The 25,451-nt window shown below is 40.2% G+C and overlaps 4 protein-coding genes across 6 annotated transcripts; 2 read left to right on the forward strand and 2 right to left on the reverse strand.

Annotated features, from left to right (window-relative positions):
• Positions 1-5: 5 nt before the first annotated feature.
• Positions 6-3,348, forward strand: sigmar1 (sigma non-opioid intracellular receptor 1). Its single transcript, XM_056432112.1, has 5 exons — positions 6-253; positions 395-446; positions 829-977; positions 1,182-1,274; positions 1,433-3,348. Exons 1-5 carry the CDS (start codon positions 109-111, stop codon positions 1,660-1,662), a joined length of 669 nt encoding a protein of 222 aa, XP_056288087.1. The 5' UTR covers positions 6-108; the 3' UTR covers positions 1,663-3,348.
• Positions 3,349-5,169: 1,821 nt separating this feature from the next.
• Positions 5,170-12,251, forward strand: katnal2 (katanin p60 subunit A-like 2). The gene is made up of 15 exons (XM_056432104.1): positions 5,170-5,282; positions 5,924-5,994; positions 6,471-6,637; positions 6,779-6,815; positions 7,051-7,153; positions 7,237-7,335; positions 7,979-8,056; positions 8,369-8,467; positions 9,271-9,334; positions 9,470-9,588; positions 9,712-9,803; positions 10,288-10,398; positions 10,697-10,859; positions 11,018-11,120; positions 11,629-12,251. Exons 1-15 carry the CDS (start codon positions 5,229-5,231, stop codon positions 11,766-11,768), a joined length of 1,500 nt encoding a protein of 499 aa, XP_056288079.1. The 5' UTR covers positions 5,170-5,228; the 3' UTR covers positions 11,769-12,251.
• Positions 12,252-13,176: 925 nt separating this feature from the next.
• On the reverse strand, positions 13,177-19,237 carry hdhd2 (haloacid dehalogenase-like hydrolase domain containing 2). Of its 3 annotated transcripts, none has more exons than XM_056432111.1 (9): positions 19,212-19,237; positions 16,880-16,989; positions 16,628-16,730; positions 16,406-16,511; positions 15,372-15,456; positions 14,997-15,162; positions 14,704-14,754; positions 14,243-14,306; positions 13,177-13,439 (listed from the first exon to the last, which is right to left on the reverse strand). In XM_056432111.1, exons 2-9 carry the CDS (start codon positions 16,978-16,980, stop codon positions 13,336-13,338), a joined length of 780 nt encoding a protein of 259 aa, XP_056288086.1. In that variant the 5' UTR covers positions 16,981-16,989; positions 19,212-19,237; the 3' UTR covers positions 13,177-13,335. The 3 variants fall into 3 exon arrangements, with proteins under 3 accessions (XP_056288086.1, XP_056288085.1, XP_056288084.1); XM_056432110.1 differs by lacking the exon at positions 19,212-19,237 and adding an exon at positions 18,534-19,182; XM_056432109.1 differs by lacking the exon at positions 19,212-19,237 and adding an exon at positions 18,325-19,182.
• A 2,067-nt stretch (positions 19,238-21,304) lies between these two features.
• On the reverse strand, positions 21,305-22,841 carry ier3ip1 (immediate early response 3 interacting protein 1). Its single transcript, XM_056432113.1, has 3 exons — positions 22,737-22,841; positions 22,326-22,427; positions 21,305-22,023 (listed from the first exon to the last, which is right to left on the reverse strand). The coding sequence occupies exons 1-3, from the start codon at positions 22,825-22,827 to the stop codon at positions 21,968-21,970; spliced, it is 249 nt and encodes an 82-aa protein (XP_056288088.1). The 5' UTR covers positions 22,828-22,841; the 3' UTR covers positions 21,305-21,967.
• Positions 22,842-25,451: the final 2,610 nt, after the last annotated feature.

A 25,451-nucleotide genomic window follows, 5' to 3' on the forward strand; every position in this document is an offset into this window, starting at 1 on the left:
CACTTCGCTCCTTGTACCCCTATGGCGTGTTTGGAGACACCTGTCCCCTTCTGTCTGCACGTGTAGGCAAACCTGCTGCTGTGTATCTCTGTCCGTCTCGTTTGAATCATGTCTGTCGTCAGAACGAGCTTAAAACTGTTCCTGTTCGGCGCCGTCTCTGTCCTGGCCGTGCTGCTGCTGCGACACTGGATGGCCACCAAGCACTACGTTTTCAATAAAGAAGACGTCGCCAAATTGGCCGAACAGTACGCCGGTGAGTGAGTTAATTGACGAAGAGTTTAATAACTAAATCAGAATAGCAACCGTGTGTTCACTGAAATGAAGTTTAAAGTAAAACTGCATTGGCTGTGAGTAGTTCTCCTCACTGCCTTCCATACTGTAACTCGTTATTCAGGACAGGACCATGAACAGGCCTTCTCCAAAGTGGTGGTGGAACTCAGGAAAAGGTAAGTCTTAATAGCTGCTATGTCATGCACATTTCTATCGTTGAAGCAGTTATTAAAATGGCAAAAGACCCATATTCAGTCAATGCCCTGACATCATTCCAGCATTACACTGTTACATTAGCTTATGTGTTGCAGAGCAGAGACTGTTTTAATAAATAACTAAATGGGTTACTTGTGTTGCCCTCCATGTAGGACTGCATCTAATGAATATTTGAATGATGTGTTTAATGATCTCCCACTTTGTTCTATTGGCTGCTTTTCCCACCTTCCTGGTGTGTATACATGTTTTTGAATTCAGTAGATGAGGGTTTTAAGTGTTGTATTGTGTGTTTCAAGAAAAGGAAGAAAATAACAAACGGCTAATAAAGTCTAACCAAACCAGGTATCCCGGCCACATCCTGCCAGATGAGGACCTGCAGTGGGTGTTTGTGAACGCCGGTGGTTGGATGGGCTCAATGTGCCTCCTTCACGCCTCGGCCACAGAGTACGTGCTGCTGTTTGGTACCGCAGTAGACACAGGAGGACACTCTGGTGAGGAAAGAATGGGACTGGAAGTCTTTTTGTTTGTCACGCCAAGGAGAACAATTCAAATGGATAATACAGTCCAGTTTCATAAATGTTTTCCTTGGTACTTGTCATGTTTCCTGATCTTTGTGTTTGTCTTTCAGGACTCTTATCAACCAGTGTAGGAAACGATAGAAGTTTGACTCTCATGTCTGTTCTCTTATCCGTCAGGTCGTTACTGGGCTGAGATCTCTGACACCATCATATCCGGCACCTTCAGACAGTGGAAGGAGGGAACGACCAAGAGTGAAATGTACTACCCCGGTAATGCCTGAACACATTTTAATCTACACCTTTTTATGTTTTTGTGTGATTGGTTTTCTGTCCATCTTAAATTAATGGTGTAAACAATACTATAACTGAATTACAAATAGGTCGTGTTGTTTTTCTCTTCCCTTGCATCCGAATCTCTTTCTCCACAGGTGACACCATCGTACACAGTGTAGGTGAGGCCACGTCAGTCCAGTGGAGCACCGGGACGTGGATGGTCGAGTACGGAAGAGGTTTCATCCCATCCACATTGGGATTTGCTCTGGCTGACACCTTGTTCAGCACCCAGGACTTCCTCACAATGTTCTACACCGTACGCGTTTATGTCAAGTGTCTGCTACTCGAGGCTGGTACACTACTTACAGAGAGCGGAGTTTTCTGATCGAGTCTTGGACGCCTGCAATATGACAATTACGTCAAAGGTTCGCCTGGTCGTCACAGAATTTACCCCTGAACGCTAAAATCTAGCATGGAGGAAAATAATCTGCTGGCTCATTCAAGATAAAAAATGTTTAAATGTGATTGTAGACAAATTAGCACATTAATTTATTTTTTGCCCCACATTAGGCTATCCAAAATAAGGTGCTTGAATCCTTTTCCCTTCAGCCTGTGACATCAAACTGCATCAACAGTGCGATATGTTCCACTGACTTCCATAAAGGCTGTACCACTCAATGGTACGCAGCATCTTAGTCGACACAGCAAACATTCATCCGAGTGCTTCAGCTGCCTCGGTAGTCAGTAAGGTCTTGAATAGTGTTTTAAAGAACGGAACCCCAAAAACCTTGTTCACAAGTAGTTTGTCAAATCTGAGATTCATAATCTGGGAATTTTGAGCAACCACTCACCTTTTTAAATTAATTATGGATTATAAAATGCTTAAGCAGTGATAAAAAGACAAACATTTTGTGGGCCAAGGAATCACTTTTACAACAAATATGCAATTCCTAATTTGCCTGTAAACATTTTTCTTAGTCAATACCCATTTCACATATATGCATAAATCAAGCCAATCACAAAAAGCGACCCCGCCAAGAAGCGCGTTTGCTCCAAAGTCCGAATCGCTCTCGAACTTTATCTCTCATTTCTTAATTCTGATTATACTATATATTTTTGGGAAAATGTTGGAATCCTGATGGAATTATGTGTGTGCGTGCAAGGTCCCGTGTCATGGCTCAATCCATACGATGGTTATAGACTCTCATGGTGTCTGCTTGACGACATCAGACTGTCATTTTCACATTTCTCCTTCTTACACCCCAACTTTTCTCTCTAAACATTCAGGATTGCCCATTATGACAGTTTTTTCAAATACACATTGTTACACTAACAGATACTAATGTGGGGACATTTTGGAGCCATTTGTGAAATTCCTCTTTGGGTTAGAAAATGGAAGAACACCCCCATTGCTGCTCTGTAATTAAGACCTCTGCTGTATTGTACTGTAACCATAGGTTTCATTCTGAAATATTCCATTGTTCTATGGGTTTACAGAGACATTGGCGGAACTTTTTTTGAAAATGTAACTCAACTTGAATGATTTTGTGCCCTGACCAAGTAAGGCGACTTGGCTTTAGTGCCTTCAGCCCCCGTTCATTGTCGGCATATTTGCACTAGCCTTATAGTGAAAAGTCCACAGTATCCACAGGCCTCATCTTCTACAACTCCACCTTGTTGTTTGATGCTGAGGGAAAATCAAAGCCTTTTGGGAATAATATGTATTTACTTCACATGGAAATTATGCTTTACAAGCAAATCACTGCTGCCAAGTGTGGACTTGGCAGCAGTGATTTTCCTTTCCGTTCGCACATTTTCAGATGAAGCGGTCTTAATTTCATACTGATCTCTGAAGCTATCAATGGCCATATAGGGTTTCAGTGTCTGTCCAGCTACCCAAACTTGAGTTATTTGATATACAGCAGCATCCGTAGTGGGCTCAGAGATGGATGGGGAAACAAGAAAAATGTTATCGCTGTAGCATAAACGTTGAGGGGGTGTGCAATTTACTGTGTGGTGTTGATAAAAACTTATGGTGCCAGAGGAAATAAATGTTTTTGTAAGAAAATGATTCAAGTCTGGTTCATTACTTATTAATACAAATGCATCAAATCAAGATAAATCTCAAGAACTCTGCTGTCCTGACTTTTTCCTTCAAAATAAACGTCTGGGGTAATTTTTGATGGTCAACACAAGCCGAGTGGAACCACAAAGCTGACCTTATGTACTCCAGAGAGTTGATAAGAAATCGAGATGAGGTTGGGGAGAATCGGTAGGTGGAGGCGATGCTGCGTGAATAGACGGCGTTATTCAATAAGACAGGCCAGCAGAATGAAGGATGGACACATCAGTCCTCATCTCAGTCTGTAAATGTCAAGAGGATGCAGACAACCTGATGTGTTGCCCTCATATCCATGAGAGGTGATGATGATAGAGGCGTGTGCATTTCATGTGGGTGTATGTTTGCCTGTGTCTGCCTTTTGTTTGTCAATGTACACGCTTGTGTACGCGCTGCACATGTCGTAGCACACGTGCCTAGCCTGTGTCTTCATGCCATACATCCACCATGCCCCTGCCTTTATATTCATCTGTGGATATTGGCGTTATCATATTATCCCAGATATAGATTTAACGTCAGGCTAACAGACTGGCCTGACCCCACTGCCCTCCTTTTCTTAAAACCTTTTAAAGGAGATGTATTCAGAATCGAAGCTGGGCGAGCGGTGCTGAAATACCAGCATGCCCGGGTAGCGGCTGCACCTTAATGGGATGGATGATGGTCCTCTTTGAGTAATCGCAGGGTGTCTTCCAGACCGATGATGTCCTCCCACCATACATAGGGGTGAAAACACACACACACACACATAGACACACAAACAAACAGTGTGAGTGATGCAAGTAGAACATATTACAAATTGACACAAACAATACAATATTCAATTCCACGAGCGTGTACATAGTCTGTGCATGTACATAAGCAAACACAGGTTATTGTGCAACTAGGCTTGCTTGAATACTGTCCTGTAGAGATAAAGAAAACTGATTGAACCACTGGGCCTTCAGTAATTAATATATAGCTTCAGCTTAGTCACAGCAAAGCTCGTCCCTGCTCTCTCGTGGACATATTCAGTATCAAATCACTTGCACCATTCAATGAGGCTGAAATCTAATGTAAAATAAAACACATTTGAAACATTTAGCCATTTATCTATATGTAACATATTCCATGAAAAAGCCTTAGGATTTGCTTGAAAAGTACAATACATCATAATGTGTTTATTAAGTGATAATAATCAGTGTTAATCACTGGTTGCATACTTTTTTTGGGATCGATGCACACATTTTTTTTCCCCCTCATGAATGAAAGCTTATGATTCTTAAGCTGCTTATTTGTAACATACTTGGGACAGAGGCATATTCAGTACCACTGAATGCTGTGGCCTTATACACAAGATATGTACATTTTGTAAAATGGCTGATATTTTTCCCCACTGAACTGCATTTTCCACAATTTCAGTTGTGTGGAGAAGGCTTTCACATTTTCATAAGCAGCTGTGATTAGCTGGCCAGGTCCCTCGAGCTTCAGGTTAAGGATGCTCCTGTGTTATGAGCACTAGAATGCAAAAAAAATTGTGCACTTTCTGTCTTGAAACTGTCTATGTTTATCATTCACTTTCCTTTTTGGTTTGGAAAGAGACATGTTGTGTTGTTCGCAGCCAAACAACCAACAAATCCCCGTGTAACCTGCTAACTTCTTATCACAATCTGCCCGTCATGTGCGGTCAACTTTGACTTTTGACATTTTTTTCCTCTGTGTATGGTGGCCCCCAGGGGACAAAATCATCTGCCCCCCATCCCGCACACACATACACAGAAGCAGACTTCGTTCCAACTACTGAGGGACGTCAGGAAACTGAAGCACAGCCACCTTCTCACTCAGCTTTCAGAATCATGATGGAGCTTTCATATCAATCCATGAAAGTCGCCCACCAAGCCCGGGAAGCGGTGAGTGAAATAATATTGTTTTGTAGTTACTCGCCGATTTTACGGACAAACCGTTCACAAAATATTGACTTTGCGCTAACGCTAACTAGCAACGATACTTGGAGAAATGAGTTAAAAGTCAGCTGTGCTTCTGGTCAAAGTGCCTGGCCTAGATAACAAGCGAGGTGACTGATGCCATCACACGTGTCGATATGTATTGTACACAACATATCACAAACAACAGCTAAACTGTCACAATTAGCGAACCTAGCGCTAACGTCACGCAATGAGCCGTTAAGATATATATATTGAGATAACTAGGCTAGCTAGGTTAGCACGCATCCAGTGTCACAGTACATCGGCGTCTGCAGGTTGCCTAGTTATTGAGTCAGGTGGTGGTCATTATTGGCAATTTGTCGCCCTCTACTGGTATTTAGTTGTTCTCCCCTGTGATCCTGACGTCTATGAGCTCTCCATGTGTAAAAAGCAGCCGGTATAAGGGTACTAGCATATAATAATACGTTAAAGTAAATAGGAACATGTTCCTACTATCGTAAGTCAAAAGGGTCTGCCGTGAAAAAGACATATAACGACAGGAGTACTTTTGGACTGGACTGGACTGGATTTAAGTGCTGAGTGTGTCCTGTGTCTCCGTCCAACAGGATGAGCTGAGGACTGAGATGAGGAGGAAGAGTATCCTCATCCTCATATACCAACACCTACTGGGTCAAGGGTCAGTATGAAGTTGTGTGCTCGAACATGTGTGGTTGATGTGCAGCAGCATGTCAAAACACGCATGTTTTTTCTTACATGTTTAGCATTTAGGTTGCTGTAGAATTTACACAGAGCAAAGGTGCAGGTTGGATCTTTGTTATTGCACAAGAAGACGTTTTTGAGTTCTTTCTTGTAAAAGAAGTATAAAGACTTTCCCAAGTTATACTTGGTCCATTCGGAAAAAGCACAAAGAAGGGCTTGTGTGTGTTTGTGTGTGTGTGTGTGTGTCTATACAGAATGTGTCTGACTTTATTGGCTACATCGTATGCAATTCGTCAACAAAACGCATTCAAACTAAATCATATCGGGATCCTCAGACTCTCAGTACAAGACAGCAGACATAGTTGACCTTGTTTTACTTTTTTTATTTGTTGCTTTTTGATCTGTCCAAGGTCCATGCATGTGTGTGAGATCTTGTGTGTGTCCATTCACCAGCTACGTGTCTGCAGCATTGGCCTTGGACCAGGAGACTAATGGAGGTGTGAGGAGCTTCGAGGTTTGTGATAACATTGATCTGGAGATGGTGCTGATGGACTACGAGAGTTATCACTACGTCAAATTCCAGAGATATCCCAAACTTATCAGGAGAATAGCAGAACCAGGTGCGTGGCCTTCACTAAATCACTGAGCTCATGTCTCAGGCTCAATGTGTTACATGTTCTTCTAAATTCTGTTTAATTGGGAAGTGTTCATTACAATACTCAATTAAATATACTCAATCAATATTTTGTCTTTACGTCAAGGCGAAAAAAGAAACACAAGAAGTGGTGGAGTAAAGAGGTGAGTCTCTCCATCTGTCAGACATTTACTTTTATTTCAAGTTCAGGACTTTATACTTGACTTAATTCATGATATACAATAAATGAGTAAAACACACTGCAGAAAGTTTATTTTAGGAAGCATTAGACTGTTTTTACAGCGTTGAATAATGTGTGATGTGCTTGGTTGAGCCATTATGGTCGATTCAAACTTCCATTTTATTCACTGTCTTCTATTTGTATCTTTTGTCCCGCAGGAGTCCCTGTTCGGCTGGGAAGCCTCTTCCTAAAATCAACCAGTCCCCGAGCCCACAGTCTGGATTTGGAGCCAAGAGGAATGCTTCATGTTCCCATACAAATGTACATTTAACGCAGAGCATCTAAAATCAGAATATTAAACTAACAAGGTGATTATTCTGACATCCTGATGACTGGGTTTCCAGGAGAACGTCTCTTCTGGTCCTCTAGAGTCGTCAGATTTTGGTCTCAACGTTTCTTCCATCAGAAATGGACCAGCTGGTGAGGAAGCCATGAACAGAAAGGTACTGGGGCGGGTTTGTTGTTATTTACCGTTAATGGCGATCGTTATTTTTTACGAGGACATATTTTATTTGTTCACATTTCAGGCATTGCCAACCCTCATTCATTAAGACTAGAAATGAACAGCATGAATCATCCACATGGAAATCCCTGTCATCTGTGATCATTTTACAGATATGAGTTTGAATTGTGTTTTAACTTAAAATATGTCCTTGTATATTAATATGAGAATATCTAACATAATCAGTTGTTTTGTGTATGGTGTGTTGTTAGTTTTATTATTGAGTTCGATTTTTGATTTTTTTTTTTAAACCCACTATTTACTAAAATACTTTTTTAAAGTAGATGAGAATGGCAGATAATGCCAAGTCCGTCATTAATGAATTTAACACTATTTAGCAGTTGCATCTATTTACTATTTGTTTTTGTTTTTGTAAATCTGCTCTTTATACAAGGCATACACATGAACTGATTTATATGATTCAGTTTGTTTTTAATTATATTCTTGTCCTTGTATTGCCTGTCTAAGTGCCAGATTACTGACGGCAACACATAAAAACATGATAAAAATCAAATCAAACACTAGTAAAGCGACTTACAGAACTACAACACAACCAATAACAATGATTTTATGATTTGTTGCAGGAACGGCTTCTGAAGCCCCTCAGTGGCTTCTCTGGAATGAGCAGTGAGATGAGCGAACTTACCGCAATCATTACCAGGGTACTGACACACACACACACACACACACTATATTGCATACACCGAAAATCTAGAAACAAATCAAGTATGATTTTATCTCAACTTGTGGCGAAAATACTTGTAAAAATATGCTTTAAGTGATAGCATATGTGTCCACTAGGCGGCACTAGAGAGCTTTGTTGTGAATGGATAGATGTGCTCTTATTTATGAAAACCACGGTTCTGATATTTCATTCTAAATGTGTGTGTGTGTGTGTGTGTGTGTAGTTCAAGTTGATGTCTTCCCCATGCATCTCTCACTCTGTGTGTTTGTGTGTGTGGTCACCCCTATAGGACATCTATTTGCACAGCCCCAACGTGCGGTGGGAGGACATCATCGGCCTGGAAGACGCCAAGCGATTAGTCAAAGAGGCCGTCGTCTATCCCATTAAGGTGCAGCCGCTGCCCGGGCACGCTGGTATTTCAGCTGAGGTCGCCCGTCTTCGATTCTGAATACATCTCCTTTAAAAGGCTTTAAGAGAAGGAGGGCAGCGGGGTCAGGCCAGTCTGTTAGCCTGACGTTAAATCTATATCTGGGATAATATGGCAACGCACACATACACAGATGGATAGAAAGGCAAGGAAATCAGGAACACACAAGTTTGACGGCATGTAGAATGTATAGACAAAAACACGTTCATACATGGTGCTTCATATAGATATTGCAAACACACATATCACACACACAAAGAAAACCCACGCACATGCTTCTATCATCATCACCTAGACCTCCCCCATGGATACGATGACAACAAATCAGGTTGTCTGCATCCTCTTGACATTTACAGACGGAGATGAGGACTGATGCGTCTGTCTTCTGTTCTGCTGGACGTTTTTATTGACTAAAACCCCACCTCCACCTTCCCACTATCCCCAATTTCTATCTCCTATTATTATTCATTCTCTGGAGTATAAGGTCAGTTTGGTGATTTGACTCGGGTTCGGTTTGCCACCTAAATTCAGACTAATTTGCAGGATGTGGTATTTGCAGCACTGACTCCACGATGCATCAAGATAATCCGTTTTTTTTGCACACAGCTCAGCGTCTTATTGGTCGGCAGCAAATGTAAATTAATGCTTTTTTTGCTGCAAGGTTATGTTTTGTAGCTGTAACATATTTGATATACATTGAATTATGTGATTTTCTAAAGGTTTGTCTGAGCTGTAGATTTCCAATTCTACTCCTCTCATTACAGTACCCCCAGCTGTTTACAGGCATCTTGTCTCCGTGGAAAGGCTTGTTGCTCTACGGCCCGCCAGGTAAGACCTCTAGTGCTGTAAAAAAAAAAATGTTTGTTTGTTCTTAATTTGTGGATAATAATCATTTCCAGTCCAACCATTTTGAATTGTTCCCGACATGTTCGCCGTGTGACCATCTGACTCGCTTACACACAGGCACAGGTAAGACGCTGTTGGCCAAGGCCGTGGCTACAGAGTGCAAGACGACCTTCTTCAACATTTCAGCCCCCAGCATCGTCAGCAAGTGGAGAGGAGACTCCGAGAAGCTGGTCAGGGTAGGTTATGCTTCATATTTCAAATGCAACCAATAAGAAAGAAACAACAGGTTACATTGATCTTCTCCTGTACTTTGCGTTTGGTTTGGATTTGGTTCATTGTATGTATCCATGTGTCTGCAGGTTCTGTTTGAGCTGGCCAGGTACCACGCCCCGTCCACCATCTTCCTGGATGAGCTGGAGTCGGTGATGAGCCAGAGAGGAACCAGCATGGGGTGAGCTGAAGTGCGGTAAAAAATGTTTCCCAGTCCTGAAGGTTGGGAGTGTGCGTGTCCGTTCACCTGAAATCACGTCTCCTTTCAAATTGTCCTTGAGTAAGACATTTAACTTTCTGTCAGACGTCTGTCATTTGTGAAACCCAGGAATGTATATCAGACTTTTTAAGAAGATATACAATTAAAATATTAGAGTCAATTTATATTAACTACATGTATAAATACATGACTATTTTTCTTTCTGAATGCATGTGTACTTTATAAAAATAGACAATGAAATTTAGGGTAATAGATCTAAATCATCATGTGTATCATCCAAGCAAAATAATCTAAATATAGCTCCCTTTCTCGTCATAATGATGAAGTGCAGAACCTTGTGTGAAGAATGACATGGTTGGTTCAATGGTTAAAATTGACTCGTGTCATAATAAAGAGCATTTACTGAGCGATGCGGGGGTGAATATAAACTGATGTGTGTTTTCAGAGGAGAGCATGAGGGAAGTCGCAGGATGAAGACCGAGCTGCTGCTTCAGATGGACGGACTGGCGAGTTCCGAGGACCTCGTGTTTGTACTGGCTGCCTCCAACCTGCCATGGTAATACTTCAACATAAACACACATATGTAGACGCCTCACTGGCCTTCACTCTTATATATTTTGCAACGATAACGACAATCTACAAATGTGTGAACGACAGACACACACGTCCAATCTAATTTAGTCTTTTCCTCCCTCAAGCTTGATATCTTTTTCTAAAATGATAGCATATTTTACCGTCTTTGTTAACCTAAATTTAAAAAAAACTAAGTTTGCCAAAAACATTTTTTGGACCAAAAGTGAATGAGAGCATAAACTGTCATTAGAGTTCTCTGCTTGTTCCTGCCCTTCTCTCAGGGAACTGGACCAAGCCATGCTGAGGAGGTTAGAGAAGAGGATTTTAGTAAGCCTGCCCTCCTCGCCAGCTCGCCAAGCCATGATCTCTCATTGGCTGCCTCCTCTCAGCTCCACAGGAGGGGTGGAGCTACGAACTGAGCTGGACTACGAAGCTCTGGCGAAGGTGTGTTACAAGAATTCAATTCAGTTTATTTTGTATAGCCCATTATTACAAATTACAAATTTGCCTCAGAGGGCTTTACAATCAAAGAAGACTTTTAGAAAAGTTTACGTGTCACGTGTTGAAATCAATGTGTGTGTGTGTGTGTGTGTGTTTTTCAGGAGATGGAGGGTTACTCTGGTTCTGATACAAGACTGGTGTGCAAGGAGGCCGCCATGAGGCCAGTTCGCAAGATCTTTGATGCTCTGGAGTCGCATAAGGATGGTAGGACAACACGCACATACACACACACACATATGAGCTGTTAAAAGATAGAGCGAGAAGTTAGAACAATTTACAATATTTAATTTTATATTCAAACTGATTGGCTTAATTGCTGAAAACTTATTATTGATGGCAGGCACAATGAGTTTTCAGAATATAAATTCCAGGTCCGGCATTTGCTCCAGCCCACCAAAGGTCAAGCAGACTCGGCCCTACAACGCATACCTATACGTGCGTGTGTGTGTGTGTGTGTGTGTGGTATGAGATTACACGTACAGACTGCTGTGAGTTCATGTAAATTGTCAGATCACACATGTCTTAAATAAGCACCAGTGAGACTTCTGACATTTAATGTGCTGTACCGTCTGACGCCTCATACACACAGAGGCCTATTGGCTAGTCCACCTACACACACACACACACACACGAGGATCGACCCTGACAGCAGCCGTAATCCGTGTGTCAAGTGTCCCTGACTTCGTAGATTGACTTAGACTATCCTTCACAGGAGACACCGACATGCCTGCCATTCAGCTGGAAACTGTGACCACAGCCGACTTCCTGGAAGTCATCACGCACACCAAACCCTCTGCCAGGACCCTGGTGGACAGATATGCAGCCTGGGAGAGAGAGTACGAGTCTGTTTGACAGGCAGACACTTTTTGAGAAAGGACTTGAATACTGACGCATAATCAGCATATCTGACCGGGGAAGTTTTGTTTTCTGTACTAACTGTTGTTAGTGGGAGCCAGGGTAAGGTTGTGCTCTTTGTTGGGGCTTTTTTAAATAACTTATTTCAAGGTCACACACATTACATAAAGAAAAGTTTAACATAATTTAATGAATTCAAAATATGTTCCGTGTTCATCAGTCAAAAATGGTGCCACCCCTTAAAATATATATACCTTGAATTCAGCAGAATTTTGAGAATGAGCTTGAATTTTTGTCTATCTTTTGGCATAGGTGGGGAAAAAAAAGAGACTAATTTAAATAGCAAAAACAAGATATTTTGAACCAGCGCTACTAATTAGTATGCAATCTGTGATTGTATTTGTTATGAAGTCTATGCAGACTGTAGTTTTTCTGTACAATGTTCATATACACAATGAAGGAATAAACAGAAACAACTGACTACATTTTTTTAATTCAAACTTGTATTTAATGATATGACAGAAAGTTTGCTTTTCATTTACTTGTTATCATTTTGGACTTGATTGTTATGTTGTTAATGTTGATGTTTCTTTTTTCGATCAAAACACGGTCCATCAGATTTACAGGATTACAGGCCGGTGATAATTCTTTAATCAGGTTTAGGGGGATAATTCAGAAAGTCTCGGATGAGGGAAATAATGAAATGATGCTGTTATATAATAATGATAACTGGAGGATGGAGTGATTTTTTTGTCCAATTAAAAGACTATAAAGTGATAAACCATAGCAGGTTCTTCCAGGCGTTCAGGTGTTTCGACAGCTTCTTGAAAACATGTCAGGAAGTGAGGAAGATTGATTTTATAATCGTATCCTTTTCTGTATTTACCTGACGGAACAGAAAGTGGATTTACACAAAAACAAAAAACATTGATAACCATAATACAAGGTCTGCGGAGACATAAATCAATTCAGTGAAAATAAGGTCCCTTAAAAAGTAGGTTATTTGCATATTGATCATTTACATTTTCTTGTCATACTTTATTCTATAATATTTTTAATGACATATGAAATTTCTTAAGACATATTTTTATCAATTTTGTAAGATTTTTTGTTGACATACAAACAATGACATTTGTATAGCATACAAATTATATTTGTAACTATTTTCGTTCTCTTACTTACTCGTACTTACACAAGTAAGAGAACGAAAAGAGTTACCACACTGATCCATGATTTCTCTGACATACTATACTCTAACTGTTTTATTACATTTTTATGACTTGCTTTCCTGTATTAAAATTATAAATATACTATAATGTTGTTATCCTGAAGAAAAATCCCCAAACTTGATATTCTGTCCAAAAATCATGAACACGAATACATAATAATCAAAACCTGCTGGACATCATTTTACTCAAACTTTTATTCATACATCACGACATGGTGACAAAACATGTGTTATTGTTGCAAAAGATGGTTGGTAATTCTTAAATGCATGCTTTACTTTTAACACTGGATGTGAACATTTTTCATTAAAACATGAAGCACTGGAGTTCCTTCTAGCTCATAACAAGTTCTTCAGGATGTGGTCAACAGCTTCTGGGAAACTGTCACATGTGAGGTGGGGAGAAGGGTTGATTTTCCTCTCATCGCCTTCTCTGTATTTACCTAGTGAAGTGGAATGTCATTAATAAATCTAAACAATAACAATAATAATACAGGGTTGTTTAAGGTGTTTAAAGTTTAGTAAATAAACTCAGCAACAATTGAAATAAATGTATTAAACTATTTCAGATGTTTATATTTGTCAAAAGAGGTTGTATTGAGATGTTGGAAAGTTGGAAACAAAGTGTGTCAATACTAAAACCATAGTATGTAGAAAAACATCATGAAAGTCAGGGTTTATCTTGCCAAACCAAAGGTCATAAAATAGAAACAGTATATTATGTTAAAAAAGAAAAACTAGTTTGTAAGAGCCATAATAACACAAAGTATGTCAAAAAAAAGTCATTATGAATCTTTTTACCTGTTTTTTCCCTATAATTCTTTCATCTGCCCACTTGTTAAGCTCTTGAATTGCAGATATTTATGAACTGTGCTGAATAAGTAAACCCTTGCCTTGAGATTCCTAGTTTTTTTCATTTATAATTCCGAAGAGAATTGTTTTAAAGAAGCCTAATAACAATGAGTTCAAGTGTGCATGTGCGTTTCTAGCTCAAGATATTACTCATTCCGATAAACCTTTCTATGGATCAGTCCCTCAACCCCTTTTATCTAAATGATGTTGCAATGATGCAGTGGTTATATTACATTACATTTATGGCTTTATAATACATTCGTGCTCCAAGGAGTTATCATAAACTTGAGAATATGAAGTTAAGCTTAGGAAGAGACAGGAAAAGGACGAACTGGAAGGATGAGTGAAACTGGTGGAGGGAGGAGAATAAACCAGAGGAGGTTATTTTTCTTACCGGTTTTGACCAGAATTCCCAACATGCCTGCGTTCTGAGCCCCGCCCACATCATCTCTGGCATCCTGTGGTAAAAACAGCAAAGGGAACCAACGTTTAATAAAGTGGGCATGTTACTTCACTCATGTTCACAGGCTGCTGTGGAGATGATTATATGTTGTTTACAACCAAAACATCTCGTCAATTTTATTTTATTCTGGGTCGAAGTTACAAAAAGAAAGATGTGTTCTTAAAGGCCCATTCATATTTTTCTCAAATAGTAACAAGTTTAGGTATTTTTGACAAGAATCATATGATATTACTAAATAAATGGTCTCAGTTTTGATTCCCTGCAGCCCACACTCTCCGTGCTTTTGTGTATATAAATGTGACACACACTACAAGTGTCTCCACTAAATGTTAGAAAATAAAAATGTACTAATTCATTTTCGGTTCATGAATCAAAATTGGCATTATACTTACATCGCCTATCATGACAGCTTCATTGGGGCTGCATCCCAAATCAGACAAAGCCTGTTTGAAGACAAGAACCAGAAAAGAGGCCTCATTTATAGTTTAATTACATTTTCATAACCAAGAAATCAATTCAGACCATACCAGAAAAAACAAACGTAAAACAAACAGAAGCCTGTCTTACAGTAAGTCAAAAACGTATTATAAAAGCATATTATGAAGCACATTTCCGCACGTTAACAATTTGAGATAAATGCAAATATAAAAAATGGTGGAACCAGGTAAAAATATGAATTTCAAACCTGAGTAAAAAAAGCTTTTTCCGGCTTTCCCACCACAGTAGCTTGACAGTCTGCGGCGTACTCAAGTCCCGTCACAAAGGGCCCGGGGCCGAGGGCCAAACCATCCTTACGTTTGTAGTAGCGAGCCTTATGGATGGCAATGAGAGGAGCTCCATCCATAATCATTCTGGGGAGAAATACACACAAACACCTGGCGTCAAAGTACTGATTTAAATCCAATGTTCTGTGTAAATAAAGCACAGTAAGAAAAAGAAAAAATGGAAAATACATTTTTGTTATTTTTTCATACCGGACATGAAATAATCTGACCCAAAGTAACCTGCCAGCAAAGCTCTCAATAACTGGAAGCGTGAGTTTTCTGAATAAGTGGACCACCTGAAAGCCTTGTTGAGTGTTTGGTAGTTGAAGTGATCGGGAGCGAGTCCCACGACGACAGCGTTTGGCTCTGAGGTTTCAAGACCTGGAAATGTAGACAGACACAAATACCCTGTAGGATTAATACATCAGAAATAGTCTTGATGTGATTCTTTCATTTCGCAAGGGATTTACTACGTTTGGGCTTGTGGATAGGGTTGAGGAAGGGAGAGGTCAAGAGGTCAAGATTAGCTCCAACGGCAGTTGAGTACTCTTTGGTTTGTGACTCGTAAAACAATGTGATGGCTATGCTACAGGTTGACATATTCACTGTTAGGGTTCAGGTAACACCAACAAAGCCTCTAAAGAAGGGTGGTGAAGATATTTAAAAAAATTGGAAATGGAAATTACAAGTTTTTCGGTTGACCGCAGCAACTGTAGCACACTTTTGGGGCTGTTTTCAAATGTAATGTTTATCATTTAAAAGTTGTTGCTTCTCTGTATACTTTGTTTGAACTGCAACCCTGAGCGTGTTTAACGGTAACCATCATCATACCTGAAGCCTCAATGAAAGTTTGGTTCAGAAGATTCCCTTCACAATATAACTAGAGAGGGATTTTTTCATTTTGGTTTTGAAACCAAGTTTAAATTAAATTCAATTCAGTTTTTTTTGTAAAGCTCAATATCACAGATTACTAACTTGCCTCAGAGGGCTTTACAATCTGTTCACATAGACATCCCTGTCCCAGGACCTCACATCGGATCAGGAAAAACTCCCAAAAAATAGAAAAAACCCTTTCACAGGGAAAAAAGGGAAGAAACCTTCAGGAGAGCAACAGAGGAGGATCCCTCTCCAGGGTGGACAGACGCAATAGATGTCATGTGTACAGAAGGAAACATGACAGAGTAACAACACATTCAATGAATATGACAGAGTGTATAAATAGTTGGTAGTAGGCATGGACCTCCACAATCCATCAGGCAGATGGAAAAACAAATGTAAAGGAAAACATCCAACTGAACACACACACACACACACACACACACACACATACCAGTGAAGTCTTCCAGTGCGCCGTCCTCCACCAGCAGCAGCGGCCTGAGTTGCTTTTGCTCCAACAAACTCCTCGCTGCACTCAGCGAAGTGAAGATCTCCTTTTCCTGGAGTCGGGAGCAAGCGCATCATCACTCCACGAATCGCCTCGTGCAAATTTCAATCTTTAACATCGCAGTAAACGCAATCTGCACTAAATCAAACATGTCTTCGAACATTTTACCTGGAGGTCAAAGTTGAGACGGTGTAGTCGTTCCAGTAAGTTCCCCTTACTTTCCTTTGTCGTGTTGGTCACAAACTTCACGGCTACTGACGCCTGCCGCAACCTGACGGACACAAAATGCAAACGCAAACATCTTGCGGTTAAAAGCGCACGTCAGATGGATCAGTAACAACACATGGAGTTCTGCAGCCATCCTAGAAGACTGGTTTGCTTGAAAAGACTTTCTACTTCTCAGGATCCTCCGTTTCCTACCTGTGGAGGGCGTCCTGTGCCCCGGGCACCGCTGTGTCCTCCACATGGAGAGTTCCACTCAGGTCGATGAGCACAGCCTTCAGTGCCCGTCTGCCTGCCATGTCGGGGACCTGCAGAGGAGGTCACGTTGAACTGATTTGAGGTTTCAGAAAATGTTTTGGAGATTGTGGAGATGCAGTCGATTGTGATGCGTCCTGCTCTCTTCTGATTCCTTCTGACACTCTTAAAAACAAATGAACACTAACAATCGGTAGCTTTACTAGATTGTGCTGCACTCATTATATAAATCCACTCATATGACAAGATTAATAATAATGATCTTGCCTGTCATTTGGTTCGTGTAATTTGAAGTATTTGACTGAACATGAAACAGACGAAAAACCTGCAGCCAGCAATACACTGTTAGATAAGAGCTGCTTGGAGTGCAGCCTCCGATTAGGATGGTCTGAACTGCTAAATATGACCACGGTCCACAGTAAATGGAGCTTTACTCAGTTTAGAAAGGATTATTCTTTCATAATAATGTATTATTTTAGAGCTTGTACATTAACAATCATAATTCACATAGGTAGAGGCAGTCTAAATCAGATTACTGCGTTGTTCAAACCTATATTGGCCAAAATGAGAGGATTATTGATCAGTTTGTCGTCAGAATTGATGGCGTCCTGCCTCAACTACAGATTTTGGGATTGTTTTTTTACTACGATTTCATGGTATGATCCCCCATTATTTAGACATGCTTGGATTTCTTTCATGTAGTTATCAATGCAAGGGTACAATTAATGCCCAACCAGAACAGCATATACACACACACAGCGTGTAAACAACATGGAGCCATTATTTAGCTCAACAAAAAATAGGAAACGGTACTGTGAGGAATGTGCCAAGCTGAGAATAAGCAAATTTTTCTGTGTGCGTGTGTGTGGCAGGAATGTAAAGAGTAATTGAGGCCGTAACACAACACACATCACAATGTATGACCTCTGACCTCTGTAGTGTCTGTGTAGTATTGAGTTTTTACATGACTTGAGTCTGAATAAACACCTAAGTGTGAATAAACGTTGCTCAAATATGCAAAACCTAATTTTTAAATTAGAGATCACAAAGTTACTTCATATATCAAATATATCAGGTGTATTAATGACCACGTGCTTTTCCTACTACCAAGCCAATGTCTGGTTAACCGGTGTCAGCTCCCCCAGCTTCAGGGACGTGTCGGAATAAGCAGACACGGACATGCATTATGTTGTAAATATACAGGGTTGTTGATGGGGGTGGTGGGTTGTTTCGGGGGTCGTTCACATTGAAGTACCACACAACATTATAAGTATCCCATTATATTCTTACAGCGTCTTGTTTTAACTTCAACTGTAAAATGTCACGGTGTGATGTTTCGGACCAGTTCCTCTCAAACTAATTACATAAAAGATGACCTTTTTACTCACAACAAAGTCTGTCACTTTACTCGATGAGCTCTCTCCTCTTGCTGCAGTTTTGTGTTTTGCAGAGAGCACGTGAGCTTCCAAATCGCTGCCACCTTTATTTGCCACTGATACGTAAGTGCCTGCTCTGCATGTCGTGCACTCAGCTTCCGAAGCATCACGGCCGAGGCGAAAACATGGGTATTTCTTTTTGTGTTGGTCCGTGAACTTACATTTACGTTTCGGCATGGCTGCATTTGTCATGTGCTGTAAACAATGCAACTAGTGGAGGCGGCAAGGTGCTCGGTGTTGCCAGATTGGAAATGGTTAAGTATCGTACCAAAGGCTCAAAATGGTCGTATTTGGAGGATAATTATCGTGTATCTGGCAACCCTGAGATCGACCAATGACTGTTCTCGCTACAGTCAGAGCTCGCGCGAGAAGGTGGAACGTAAGGGAGATACCATTTCCAAAACTTGTAAGGGGTAAATACTAGTTTGTGAAAGACCCAGAGAAACACAAATATCCGACTAAGCAAACTCCCGGACGTTTTTGAAATCCCTGCCGGACGCATTTTTTAGGTCCCAAAAAGAGGACATGTCCGGGGAAAAGAGGACGTCTGGTCACCCTACCTTAGCAAACACTTGTCAAACTGTGCTACTTGCTACTTGTTACGTCATAGATAAAACAGCTGCTGGGCAAACAGTCTTTGTTGTCGACCTCACTGGTAAATGCAAATGTTATAAAAGCTAAAATTGCATTAATTTAGCTGGACGTGTAACGTTTTCATTCCCGCATACTGAGTGACGTCGTTGCTGATACGACATGTCGCAATTTTTAGCTGCACGAATGGCTCAATGAGTAAGTGGAGTGTACGACGTTTTGGAAAGTCAGCAAACTACACAGCTAACCTTTAGCGACTGCAGCGCCTACTTCCTGTTGACGTTTTCTTCTTCGTTGGTGTAAAGCATGTCGCCACCTATTGAGCTCGGTACTGCTTTACAGCGGTTTCTAATCTCTATTTCTGTATATTTTTTTTTTTTGTTGGGATTATATTGATTGTGTTTTCAAAAACATCTCTCTTTTATATATCACTCTATTATTATTATTACTATTTGTATTTATTTTTTCAATTTCTATGTTAAAATCAGATAAGAGTATAATCCATAACAACTTAATCACTCACTCATTCTAAAAATAAGTAAAGCATATGTCCCCCATCTCGTTAACAACTAACAGATGTATCGTATTAGTGGGTCATTTAGGGTATTCAGAGATTTAATATGGAGGGAGGTATTACCAGAACGATACAAAACCTTCTCTCTGCACGATGCACTGATCAAATCCTCTCGACATACCGCCAGTGAAAAACACTGTTTCCCAAAATCTTGTTTTTGGTTTTCACAAACATATTTTGCAGCTCATCAACTGCGTAAACATAACACATGACAACTAATCTCTCACTATGAATGTATTTGTTCAGACAACTTATCTAAATAAGTACCATCTTTTAAATCCTTCATCAACATTGCTTTCATGGAATGTTTTGTTTCTGATTCCTTTTTTCTTTTTCTTTTACCTACTTCTTTTATTGCTTAGTTTCTCTCTTTTGTGCTTTCATCAGTCCCTGGTATTTTGGTGTTACAGAAAACGAAAAATGATTTTTTTTTTCTCTTTCTAATATGCCTCTATCTTTGTCTCCGTTTCACAAGTATGTGTTAGATTAAAATGCATTCAACGTTTTAAATTACCTTTTTTATTAATACTTTCTTTTATTTTAAGTAGAATCTAGAATAGTTTGAAGTACAAAATAGAATGTTTAACTGTTAAATGTTGAGCTTGTCTTATTGGAATTAAACTTAAAAAAAGACAAAAAAGGAAATTAAAGATTCCACATTCAGTCACAAAACAGTCTCATAGTCATGATTCATCCTCACATAGCCAGACACCCAAACAACACACATCCTGACCTGTGATGTGCAGATACATATTCATGTATGATCGCTTACAGATTTGACCGTGAGCCCATAGCTAAACTCGGACTAATCACAGATCAAAGTGGCTTTACAGTGCAAATCTCCCTGATGAACATATGCTTCTAATTCTAACAGATCCCCTTTACTCCCTCTCCCATGTATTTAGATTCAAAACTATAGTATTGTATATGAAAATGTTTGTGGAGATAAGGGGGCGGGGGGGGGGGGGATTGTGATAATTCACAACATATGGAGACTATTTAGGAAGTAGAGCAGTGATAGATCGACGAGCATCGAGTCGCGAGAAATACCTCAATATAGCAGAGGTTTAGACGTAAAATAGTACCAGTTTTGGCCACATTTCGGTCAAGTGGAAGTCAAAAGTATTGCTATAAAATGCATTATCACATAAGTAAGAGGGGGCTCGATCATAATGAACTTTGGCTAACGGGACTCTTTTGTATTTAAACGATGATATAAAAATGTAATTAGATTTATTTAAAGACAACAAACGTCATATGTACAGTAGAAAGTGCATTTCGAGCAGTTTTTGGTTATGTGACTTCAAATCTCACACATCCAGTCAGTCTCACAGATTGATAATTAAACAGGAAGCGGTAACTGAGGATGAGAATCGGGAGTGTGGATTTCCCTCAATGCAACTTATCAGATAACAGTCATCACCAATCCCTCTTCTCCAGCTAAATGTCCCCATTACATCCTTTAGGCACAGAGGGAGGGGCACATTTGACAACAGCAGTCTCTTTCACAGAATGTCATGTGTCAACGCATCCTAAAACTCAATGTCTGTCAGCTCCTTTAGGTGTTTAAGTGTAGACGGCTTAAAGTGATGTTCAACTAACCAGGCTTAACGTGAACAATGTTAGGAGTTCAGCTGTTTTTGGTACAGAAGACTAGATATTGGCAATTTAACAGTTTGACTAGTCTCCCTACCCAGTGAACACAATATTATTTCTCAATGAATCCTTTTACATCTCAGGGCACACACAAACTGCACAATAACAATGTAGTGTGAAATACAAATATATTTTATTGGTGTGTTTGACAGGTACGGTGCACATTAATAACACAATCCGGCAAAGGTGCCACAGTCAGCCAAGAGGCTATTTTTCCATCTGTAGTCCCTGACTGAAATTTGAGCCATTCTTTGTGTAAACCCCCCCTAAATTTCTAAATTAGAAAATTGTAAAAAGACAGCTATGTCAATACAATAGCACGTAATAAATATTGACCTATTATCCAACCCTACTGCTGACAACACTCCTTCGGTAATGTTTCTCATTTGTCACGGTGCGATAAAACACATATCAAATCCTTGTGTTGATGGTTTCACGATCAATAATAAGAACCATTTTGTCCTTTTATGTCACATTGACAAGCAGGTTAAGTTAGGTTTAGTTTTTGTGTTAAGTCCACACCAAATATACATTAAAACCAGCTGACGGGTTGGTTCTTCTCTTTGGATAAAAACACCCACAGGTTGACTTAACGTTTCATTTTTCATAGAAGCCCCGAACTTCTCCACGCTGCTGATGAATGTCAAAGGTCTCTGAATGACAGATATGTCTCTGTGAGCATGTGTGTGTGTGTGTGTGTGAGCGAAAGAGAGACTGTTCCTTGGCATATGTCTGGTTGTCTGGCTTCGTGTTTGGGCGTTTGGTGCAACGCTGTCAGCCAAACAGTAACAGCAGGACTATGCAGGCCGAATTTACTATTATCAATGGCACTGTGAGAAAGAAGAAGAGCGAGAGAAAAATCAAAAACAGTGAGCACATTGCAAAATCCTAAAACCTCTGGATATTATACTTTGAAAAGTATTGAACAAGGTGGTATATTAAAGAGCAGGCATGACCTTATTCAAATCAATAGTTACTTGGTTTATTTACCGAAATAGAAAATATGTTAAAGAAAAACACAATTGACCCACTGTGAGGAATCGGGTAAAATAGTATATGGTTATGGTTAGGTATCAAAGAGTCCGACATTGGAATCAGTGCCCAACAATGTGTGTCTAGATAGGATAGCCACCTCTCATGACGGTCCGGACCGAGCGGATGAGGGTGAGAATCTGGGCTTTGACTCCTGGATCGTCCCCAAAACCTCCAACTCCCTGGTCCACACCAAAGCCGACTGGAGACGCAGAGGAAGAAGATCAGAAGGGAAGAGGAGGAAGCAAGGGGGAAAAGGAAAGGAGGGGGCCAGGACACGAATACATAAAGGAGAAAGGAAACAGGAGGTAGCAAAATAAATCATCGTATTCTACAGTAATTATAATTGAACGAACCTCAATTTTCTCCCTAGAAATCTCAACATGAGTCCATTGAATGCTAATAGTGTCGCCGTTACACAGCGAGTTAGCTGCTTTCAGTTACGCGCAACGCATCGTTATTTCAGCACAACACATGATGGAGATTATTCACGAAATGGCAGAACACTTACACTTGCTGAGGAACCTCTCCTCGTGCAGCACAGCGATCGCGTTGATACACAGAATCGCGGTCTGGATGAGAGAGTAAAGCGTAAGCGCCATGCTGGCAACTTCTTCGTCCCACCACTCCCACAGACGCGGCTGCCGTAAACGGGCAGGCGATGTCGTGCAATTTAAGTAAAAGGACGGATCCGTATACGTGAACCGTGCGCGTTAACTTGAGAAAGTGGTCTCGTTTGTGTCTCTTGAATGAAAAAAGGGGTCTTTTAATCTTCGTTTATTTTAAAAACAATATATTTAAAAACATATCCTGTTTTTTTCTTCTTATTTTCAACATTGGCTATTAAAGCAATATTTAAAAAATGAAATACCCGAAAATGATTATGTTGTGATCATGTCTAAGCATATACTGTATTCATAATATTGTATATATTCCAATCATCATAACATTGTCACCTGTCTGTTGCTGGGACGTCATTATTTCCTTTATTTTATTTGTATCAACTGTATAAATCTTTATTTTGCCAATCCCTATGTTTTAATAGCGGTTAGCATGTGTGACTATTTATTTCTACTTTTAATTTGGGAGGAGGTCCACCCTATAAACCTATGACTTATTTGCATAAGCTAAAAAGGATGTCATTTACATAAACAGCAAAACCACATGCAGGTTATTGTATAGACTTTTAATTTACACATAAATAGTAGAGAAACTACAAGAAGATATTTAAATACATCTGCATTAGCCGTTTATAATGATACCATTTCTATCAGTAAAGGACAACTTTATCCATTCATTTATTTCATTCTATAAACAAGGTGGGTGAGATCTCATTTCAATTCTCTCTGACATACACTCGACTGCACCATAGTCATCATAATCATCATCATCATCGTCATCATCATAATCATCATGAACAACAACATGTTGCTTTCTATTTCTTTTGACATTATAAATAATATTTTCACAATCAGGATCTTAGGCCCCGATACTCAAATAAATAAACAATCAAACAAACAAACACATATAGATAGACCGCCTGTGATGTTCAGTATTCTCACTATGACATTGTATACAGTCAGGTGAAATCATTTACAAGTAGATATACAACAATAACAGACTTCAGTCGTTTGCTCTGTGTGGAAGCAGAGACTCTTTTGGACAGCAAACAAGTACACATAATTGGCCTTTACTAGTCGGTTCACCGTCTGAAGACATCCCACATATTTAGCTGACGGTGGCAATATCACCTTCACCTGCGACACAAGTGCGATAAAGGATAAAAAGTATGGGTGGAGGGTCAAAGTATCTTCAGCCTTTGAGCAAAGGAATAAAAGGTGAAAAATAACCAGTGCAGAAACATATGCATTGAACATAATACCACGTCGTTTTTGTTTTTTTCTACACTCAGAAATCACTCCCACGATTGAACTGTTCTGCCACTTTAAAATGTGTTTTGCCCTTTTTGTGTGACCACCCTGTAATAATATAATAAAACCCCAAACACCAATACTTAATCAATTGTTCCTTTCTTATTTTGTTCTTCATGGCATCTATTTAAGTTGAGTCATCTAAACAGAATAAACAAGGCCCTCGCATCAAGTCACCGCCAACACCTACATCCCTCACCAGTAATGACTTGACACTGACCACGGAATTGAGTTTACGTGGAAGTGTGTTTTGGTCGATTAACACAACTGGACATGACGACGAGCGTCCCATCGGCATCCGGTGTTGCCAGTAATTAAGGGTCGGTTTGCTCGTTTCTCTTCAGGGTCCCCATTTTGATGAAACAAAGGCAACAACAATCACAACAACAGCGACAATCTCAGCGAGAAGTCCGTCTTCATCCACAGTATGGTGTATGTACAGTTGGGCCAGCAGCATTCAGAGTCACAGACAACAACGCCCGGTCTTACTGTCCCTGTGGCGCTTTCCTCTCGCTCTTTGTCTGTTTAGAGCTGGGGAAAGAGGAGCTTTTCTGACAATGTCTACCACGGCCTCCCTGGTGCTCAGAAAGGTCGTGGTTGCTTTGGTCCGGGTGGTGTAAAGCTTCGATGAGAAAAGAGGAGGTGGAGTCATTCTGTTTCCCCATGTCAACAGTTTTGGCCCATTTCAGTTCAGGGAATAAACTAGACCATGGGGGGGGGGGGGGGAGGACACTTCTACCAGTGTGCCCCCCCCAGGACAGTACACGCTGGTCAACACTGTTGTTTAAGTGCGGGGCTGTTAACAGGGGTTGTACAACAGGGCCAGAAAAAAACAATGTTGAAGGAGAATGTTTAAAAAGTACTTATATTTTAGATAATGTCATTTTCCTTTCTGTTAAGAGTTTCTCTCCTATATTACTGTGTCGGTTTTCACGTGAGTGTTTATTTTATTTTGTTCTTCTTCTTGGGGAGTTCACGCAAATCCCGATAGCTGCTTGCCCTCACGTGGGAGTTTGTGGGTTCAAGCTGTGAAGACAATAAATGAATGCAAACTGGTTTAGTGTTTTTAAAAGACTTAACACATAGTCTGTCACAAAGGGTTCAGAGGACGTTGTTAAGCTATTTTCAGCAATCAGACGGCTGACGTTCATGGACAAGTAATTGTGAAGCTAAGTTAAACAACATATAATGGAATGTCAACATTTGCAAATGAATTATCACCTCACGGCAAAGGAAACTAGTTTAATTTGCAGATAGTGTATGTTTATCCCTGGTACGCCTACAAACCAAATCCA

Source organism: Pseudoliparis swirei, chromosome 15 (assembly GCF_029220125.1).
Source record: "Pseudoliparis swirei isolate HS2019 ecotype Mariana Trench chromosome 15, NWPU_hadal_v1, whole genome shotgun sequence".
In the NCBI taxonomy this organism is placed as follows: domain Eukaryota; kingdom Metazoa; phylum Chordata; class Actinopteri; order Perciformes; family Liparidae; genus Pseudoliparis; species Pseudoliparis swirei.

Bases quoted from the DNA above. Each gene is read 5' to 3' on its own strand.
- sigmar1 (XM_056432112.1), top strand. From the start codon at position 109: ATGTCTGTCGTCAGAACGAGCTTAAAACTGTTCCTGTTCGGCGCCGTC. The intron at 254-394 runs GTGAGTGAGTTA...CTCGTTATTCAG, and splicing joins ATTGGCCGAACAGTACGCCG to GACAGGACCATGAACAGGCC. The intron at 447-828 runs GTAAGTCTTAAT...TAACCAAACCAG, and splicing joins GTGGTGGAACTCAGGAAAAG to GTATCCCGGCCACATCCTGC.
- katnal2 (XM_056432104.1), top strand. From the start codon at position 5,229: ATGATGGAGCTTTCATATCAATCCATGAAAGTCGCCCACCAAGCCCGG. The intron at 9,804-10,287 runs GTGAGCTGAAGT...GTGTGTTTTCAG, and splicing joins CAGAGAGGAACCAGCATGGG to AGGAGAGCATGAGGGAAGTC. The intron at 11,121-11,628 runs GTAGGACAACAC...TATCCTTCACAG, and splicing joins TCTGGAGTCGCATAAGGATG to GAGACACCGACATGCCTGCC.
- hdhd2 (XM_056432109.1), bottom strand. From the start codon at position 18,564: ATGACAAATGCAGCCATGCCGAAACGTAAATGTAAGTTCACGGACCAA. The intron at 16,731-16,879 runs GTAGGAAACGGA...TGTGTCCGTCAG, and splicing joins GCACAGGACGCCCTCCACAG to GTTGCGGCAGGCGTCAGTAG. The intron at 15,457-16,405 runs GTATGTGTGTGT...CTACATTTCCAG, and splicing joins CGCACTGGAAGACTTCACTG to GTCTTGAAACCTCAGAGCCA.
- ier3ip1 (XM_056432113.1), bottom strand. From the start codon at position 22,827: ATGGCGCTTACGCTTTACTCTCTCATCCAGACCGCGATTCTGTGTATC. The intron at 22,428-22,736 runs GTAAGTGTTCTG...CTGCGTCTCCAG, and splicing joins GGAGAGGTTCCTCAGCAAGT to TCGGCTTTGGTGTGGACCAG. The intron at 22,024-22,325 runs GTGGCTATCCTA...TCTTTCTCACAG, and splicing joins GGTCCGGACCGTCATGAGAG to TGCCATTGATAATAGTAAAT.